This window comes from Octopus bimaculoides, chromosome 9 (genome assembly GCF_046866305.1).
Source record: "Octopus bimaculoides isolate indiv1 chromosome 9, ASM4686630v1, whole genome shotgun sequence".
NCBI lineage: Eukaryota > Metazoa > Mollusca > Cephalopoda > Octopoda > Octopodidae > Octopus > Octopus bimaculoides.
In genome coordinates, this window is record NC_142936.1 from 36,541,396 (window position 1) to 36,549,331 (window position 7,936).

At 36.5% G+C, this 7,936-nt stretch overlaps 1 protein-coding gene across 5 annotated transcripts in view; it reads right to left on the bottom strand.

Annotated features, from left to right (window-relative positions):
- The window catches only part of LOC106878847 (laminin subunit alpha), a 250,341-nt gene extending 245,423 nt beyond the window's left edge, over positions 1–4,918 (bottom strand). For 3 of the 5 annotated variants that reach the window (XM_089357439.1, XM_089357438.1, XM_089357437.1), the window contains exon 1: positions 4,089–4,703. In XM_089357439.1, coding sequence (XP_089213565.1) covers positions 4,089–4,511 — 423 coding nt within the window. In that variant the 5' untranslated portion in view covers positions 4,512–4,703. Of the gene's footprint in view, positions 1–4,088 lie in introns of all 5 variants that reach the window. The other 2 variants (XM_089357441.1, XM_089357440.1) reach the window with 1 other exon arrangement.
- Between the last annotated feature and the right edge of the window lie 3,018 nt (positions 4,919–7,936).

Below are 7,936 nucleotides of genomic sequence, written 5' to 3' on the forward strand. Positions count from 1 at the left end.
CTGATGATTTTGGGGCCTTGCTGTTTGTAACTTTTGGTGAGCCATGGTGCAACCAATAACACGGTAAAGATCCCTGCCATTTGGGTAATATCAAATAATTCAATCACAGCATATATTTAAATCAAACATGAAAAAAACTGAAATATTATCATCAGTTACATGGAAAAATTGAAATATTATCTTTCAGTATTTTATAAGGTAAAATCTTAAATTATTGACACATTATTAATTATCTTATAACAGCAATGCCTGGAAAAATCATGGATTACATGGATAAATAAAAGTCATATTCTTAAGATTATAAAGCTGGAAAAGAACAAAAGTTATTAGGCCTGTAAAAGTGTAGGACCAGCTATTACTTCTAATAAAGTAAGGAATAAGAAACTTTTTACTTAAAATATTGCATATATATATATATATATATATATATATATATAAAAACAAATAGTAAATGAGTATATGCATATATACGTACAGGTATGTGCATACCGACATCCACCTGTATGTATAGGTGCATATCTGGGTACAGGACATTGCAAACAAACGTAGACGAGAACACACGAGCCACATAGAGAACATTCTCCTTCATCAGCCACCCACATTTTAACACCGGCGTTTCGACGATATATGTATGTATTGAATTTTTGCAGAGCATGTAATCTCAAGATATAGGATTAGCGAATATCCTTTGCATATCCTTGCTTATTCCCTCGAATTCGTACCTGTGGTTGTATATAGAGAGCAAGTTGTAGGGTGGATTGTAGGCATGTGACACCTATTATTACTAGTGTTGGCACTCGTCATTTCCCCCGTAGCCCTCAGCTATAATTATATCTTTATAATTATATACGTATATATGCATATATACGTGTATTCTTTTATTCTTTTACTTGTTTCAGTCATTTTGACTGTGGCTATACTGGAGCACCGCCTTTAGTCAAGCAAACCGATCCCAGGACTTATTGTTTGTAAGCCTAGTACTTATTCTATCGGGTTCTTTTGCTGAACCACTAAGTTGCGGGGACGTAAACACAGCAGCATTGTTGTTTGTCAGGCGATGTTGGGGGACAAACATAAACATATACACACACATACATACATACATATATATATATATATATATATATATATGACAGAATTCTTTCAGTTTCTGTTGACCAAATCCTCTCACAAGGCTTTGGTTGGCCTGAGGCTATAGTAGACGACAATTGCAGGAAACTACCACACAGTGGGACAGAACCCAGAACCATGTGGTTAGTAAGCAAGCTACACACATATATATATTTAATTAAATGATATCAACACTACCTGTAAAATATTTCATCGCTTTAATTATCTGATTATTTGCTATTGCTGGCTGTTTTTGATATCGTATCTGGTATTTCCAGTAACTCTGTACTGAATACAGTTTATTACATAACCCCATCCTTATTAAACTCCTTAATGATATGTAATATTCTACTATTAATAACATTAAAAATTCATAAAAGCTAGATCTTATTATTTGATTGCCTTCATACCCTGCTGCAAGATTCAACCAATATCCACAGAATACACCTAAAATCTGTGTATCTCTGCTCCCCTCCCCTCCTTCTTTAGCCTTAGCTAACGGATTCCGGATTCTAAACCTGGACCCTATGCCTAATTGGCTTGAATGCTTTTATATTTCTTCACCCTTCGTTTTGCTTTATATATTCTTGCTTTTTTTTTTATCCTTCATTCATATTAGGACCTCTCCTTGCTTCCCACTACTCTAAGTCTCCTATAATAAAATATCATCAACACTGCACCTCAGCTAACCTAAGAACCAGTGTAACAGACACCTACCTAACCCAGGTTGCTGACCTTAGAATCATATTACACACTGTCAAGAATTATATTCTTAAACTCAATGACTAACTTTGTTGGTCATTCTCCCATCTCATAGTTGCTGTATTCTTGGGATATTCTTTTGTTTGCAAAATTTCGTTTCATTTGATGATTACAGTGTTTTGAAATGGAGTAATGTTCCCATTCTTCTAGTAAAAAAATAGATAAGAAAGAGCTGTAATGAGCTGATAATTATCCATTGTATGTTATTATATATATATATATATATATATATATATATATATACACACATACATGTATACACACACTCATACACATCTATATATCCACAGACAATCGATTTATATATATGTATCTTTACTCTTCTCAGCTGATCGAGTTCTATTCTACTTGTTGAAGCATTATCAACCACACACACATGCACACGATATATACACACACACACACACACACACACACACACAGCTTAATTTGTCGAATACCTAAATTTTACGAATAACTTCTAGTTTCCCATAAGTGGCAGCTAGGCTTAATTAAACTGAGTTAATTACCATTTTATGGCATATTTTAACAGACAAAACAGCACACCTGAGAATTTTTCGTAGACTCTTGGCAGTGTGTATCATAAATTATATACTCCAAGACCCAATGAGGGAACCTGTGACTTTATTACTGTTATGTAGTATCTTTTATAAACAATAGAACACAATACATTAGAATTTTTAGATATTTCAGAATTCCAACACGTAGTTTAAGTGGGTGCTTCACATTTCATAGCTGTCTGTCTGTTTGTAAGTATGTATGTATGTATAGCATACTTACACAAATGTACCTCTTCTTAAATTTCCACTTCATTTAACAAAGAAGTTTTGCAGATATGCCTTTATACACACACATATACATATATATATAGCTTGGGCAATTGTCTTCTACTGGAGCCTCGGACCAATCAAAGCCTTGCGAGTAGATATAGTAGACGGAAACTGAAAGAAGCCCGGCGAAAGTAAAGAATGCGTACACCCGGTGTTAGGGTTAGGATTCTTTACCTCCACCAAAGCCCATCGTGTGTATATATGTGTGTGTGTGTGTGTGTGTATGTGTGTGTGTGTGTGTGTGTGTGTGTGTGTGTGTGTGTGTGTGTTTATGTCCTCGTAAGTTAGCGGTTCGGTAGAAAAGACCGATAGAATAAGCACCAGGCTTACAAGGAATAATTCCAGGTGTCGATTTCTGGTAATTTTTCAGATTAACACCTGAACGATTTTCACTTGGGTGTTAGGGTTAGGGTTTTAGGGTCAGGGTTGGTAACCCTAACACTAAAACCCTAACCCTAAAACGCCAACCCTGACCCTAAAACCCTAACCCGAACACCCTAGTGAAGATCGTGCGGGTGTTAATCTGAAAAATTACCCAATTTCTTCGACTAAAAAGCGGTGTTCCAGCATGGCCACAGTCAATTGACTGAAACAAGTAAAAGAATACATATATATACATATACACATAAATATATATGCACAGCTTATTAGTAAGACAAACTCTTTTAAAAAAACCTGCTATATATAAATATATTATACAAGCAAAGAAAGAAGCAGACAGGCCGACAGACAGATTGAGAGAAGATACACTGAAATATGTACATTTTGTTACATATACTGATATAATAACGAAGATACACACACACAAAAGACATCTAAGTACACAAACGCACAACACAAATATGCACTGACACCACATTTACACACACACACATAAGATCACCATATATATATATATATATATATATATATATATATATATACACACATACACAGAGATTAACTCCATAGGCTTACGGAAACACACCTGTATACAGACATATAACTACATATGCATATCATCATGCACACTACAAACACTCTCTCCCATATATATATATACACCTACTTATAGTAACACAGATATAAATACATACACTGACACACACACATTTCATACACATACAAACCTACTTATACATATAATCGCACAGATATAACTACATACACGTACACAATTATACAGTTAAGAGAACTACATACACAGACACGCAGTCTTAGACACATATGCACAACTAGATACATATGAGCATACACACACTCAGACCGCTACATGGAGATCTACCTACATACGCATAGTCACAGAACTATATATATATATATATATATATATACTCACACACCGCTACGCGCGCGCACACAGGCACAAACAGTAAAATTACTGAACGGTAAAAATAATTATCTCACCTGACCCAGATCCACTGTGAAGTTAACCTTATTGTATTCAATACCCCTGGACAACGGTGGACTTTGCCACCAATTTTCGGTTCCATCGACGGCATAATCAGCCGGGTGTGACTCTCCTTTACTGGTCGAATCGCAGTATTCACAAAATTGTCCAGCCTGGATTTCGATATGGGGTTGAATTACCAAATTGTCGTGGGTAATTGGAGTGACTCCTGTCAGACGACAATACATTTCAGGAACGTTGCCGTCAACTCCACATGTGGATGACGCCCATACAGTCTTTCTTTCGGCCAAGTTTAAATACGGTGGTTGCAATACCTGGCCACCGATAAAGCATGCTAGACTGGTCAGTATGAAGATGACCTTAGTTAACACCTGCAAATCGATGTTTCGTGAGGAGGGTTTACCTTTTGGCTCTGCCATTTTCTCCTCCTCTACCTATCTGCCTTTTGTGTGAGTGTTAGTATTTTGGCAGTAATAACTTGTTCAGTTAGAGGGGAGAAACCACTTTAAAATGTTTCATTGACTACGTTTACTGTCACTTTTACTGAGTGGACGAGTCCACTGTCCACCTTACAAGCAGCAGCTAACACGGTACAAAGTGGAGGTAGAGGTGGAGGTGATGGTGGTGGTGGTAGGAGAAGTCTTATGAAGCGCCAAATCAGAAAGCCGCAACTTTTACGTCACCCCAACGCCATCCCACATCTAAATACAGTTACACAAACACATACACTTAAACACTCACGAACATAGAAATACGCACACTCCCACACACCTATAAACACTGGTAAACATACGCACAACGCCCCCACCTCTCTTCTTTCCTCACTATTTCCTTCCCTGTATGTATACGCACACACACATACAGCTGAATACCGGTAACACTCCATAGCCAGGACTGTCAAACGTGTTTGTGTGTGTATGTGCGTGTGTGTGTGTATATATATATATATATATATATACACATATGTAATTTTTTGTATGTATGTATATATGTATGTATGTGTCTGTGCGTGTGTGTGTATGCATATTATGCGTGCATGAAAATACATAGAAAATGTATTTTCATGCATATCTATCTATCTATCTATTTATCTATCTATCTATCTATCTATCTATCTATCTATCTATCTATCTATCTATCTATCTATCTATCTATCTATCTATCTGTCTATCTATCTATCTATCTATCTATGAATCTGTGTGTATATATGTATGTGCGGATGTGTATATGTTTGTACTTCTCCAAGTCTACATTTAGAAAACTAGTGATACACAAGCATGTATATTTTCGTTACAAAAATACTAATGAACACCATTAATGACAATAACTTTATGACAGGCAGTGAAGCAATTGGATCTGGTTTTAAATCCTTAAGAGTCACTCCGTGTGGCTGTGTGACAAGAAGCTTGCTTCTCAACCACATAGTCCCGGTTCCGTGTTCAATCCCACTGTGTGGTACCTTGGGCAAGTTTCTTCTACTGTTCTATTGAAGCCTCGGGCCGACCAAAGCCTTGTGAGTGGATTTGGTAGATGGAAACTGAAAGAAGCCTGTTTTACACACACACACACACACACACACACACATATATACACACACATATACACACACATACATTATTAAGATTCAGTTGAATTAGGCACTTAATTTGAGGCACCAAGTCAGTCCGGTATTATCCGCGCAACTCGAAGTTTGGTGAATAAAAACAAATAGGTAACAAGTATGTCCAGGTATCAGTGCTTTACGGCCGTTTCAAGCGACTCAATTTAATCGATCGATGAAAACATTACATCAATTTGAAATAAACCACTCTCTTCGGGCGCAGAAGACCATATGGATTTCCAACATATAGGATACAACATTATATTTTTTAGCAAATTTTTCATCAATACCAGAGACTGAAATAGTTACATTGCTTCTCTTTGCTATTTTTGTGGCATCTGTTTAGAAACTGGTTGACAAAACTGCAGTGGAAACTAGACTGAGGATTTTAATGTTAGGAAAATAACAATCGCCATCACTATCATCACCACCACCAACCAACCCTACACCCCACCATTGTCATCATCATCACAATCATCATTATCATTGCATCACCCTCGTCATCATCATCATCATCATCATCAAGACTACCACATCACTACCATTATCATTGCATCGTCAAAGGCGGCGAGATGTGACTGAATCGTTAGCACACCGGACAAAATGTTTAGAGGCACTTCGTTCGACACATTACGTTCTATGTTCAAATTCTGCAAAGGCCGATTTTGCCTTTCATTCTTTTGTGTTCGATTAAATATTAGGATCTTTTGGGTTTGACGGGCAACATTTTTCATTTATGTTTTATGTTTTTCGTACCGAAACACTTTCAAACTTCGTATACTTGTATATTTTGTGTTATAGAACAGACAAAAAATTTTATATTCGAAGTTATTTCATGTAAAAAGTTGTCGTATTTCGGTAATTTCAACCAATCACTGACGTCTATTGAGGTGAAAACAGTTACTGCTGTAGAATGTAAACAACAGTGTTATGGGATCTTTTCCCTTGAATAAAATTAGTGCCGTTGTTTGTCAACAACAACTATCGGCGGTACTGTTATTTATAACATCGTTCGTGCGTTTGTACTGGTTTTAGCTTTAGGGTTTTAGGGTTAGGGTTCCGGTTTTAGAATTAAAGTTAGTTTTAGGGTTACGGTTATGATTATTTTTGCCATAACCTCACTCATAACCCTAACCCTAACCCTAAAACTCTATCACTCATAACCATAACCCTAACCCTAACCCCAACTCTAACTCTAAAACCCTAACCCTAACTCTAAAACCCGAACCCTAACCCAAACGCACGAACGATGTTATAAATAACTACCGCCGATAGTTGTTGTTGACAAACAACGGCACTAATTTTATTCAAGGGAAAAGATCCCATAACACCGTTAGACTATGTTGTTCACATTCTACAGCAGTAATTGTTTTCACCTCAATAGACATCAGTGATTGGTTGAAATTACACAAATACAACAACTTTAACATGAAATAACTTATTAAGAACTAATTTTTGTTAAGAAGGCTAAGAGAAAAAGATGTTTTATATGACACATTCAACCAGTATCCCAAGTTTGAAAGTGTTTCGTTAAGAAAACAAGTGTTGCCCGTCAAACCAAAAAGATCCAAATATTAAATAAGTACCAGCTGAGCACAGGGGTATCAATATAAGTGACTAAGACCCACCCCACCCCCAGCTTCAAAACTTCAGGATTTGGGTCTTATAGTAGAAGGAATTATTATTATTACATCATCGTATTCATAATCACCACCGCCACCACCAGAAAAAAAGGAAACTGATTTGGTTGGAAGTTACGTATTGGACCAATTGAAATGTTATAAATGTCTAACATATGTCTGTAAATAGAGATACGCAGGACAACATTGAAACAAGCCTTAAAAAATGAACGAGTCAAACCTAATTTAAGACGCCAAAATGACAAAAGAATTTAAATTAAAAATCTATAAAGGACGACAGTAACAGAGAGGAAAATGGAAAATAAAATATATAACGTTACATAAACACACCTGCAACTTAAATTAAGATTTAATCGTGGATTCTAACAATATTAGGTTTTAACTCTCTTACTCTTTCTCAGACACGCACGCACGTACTCTCTCTCTCACTACACACAGATACACACACACACACATTGTACTCTTTCTCAGATTGCCCACAAATGCTATTGGCAACATATAGTCTTGTACTGTCAAGTCACGGGCGACTAAACCTGAAGGCAGCTCGCCCCGCTATGCGGGCTTGATAAAAGAGGTTACAAGAGACCTCGCAACAAAAGAAACA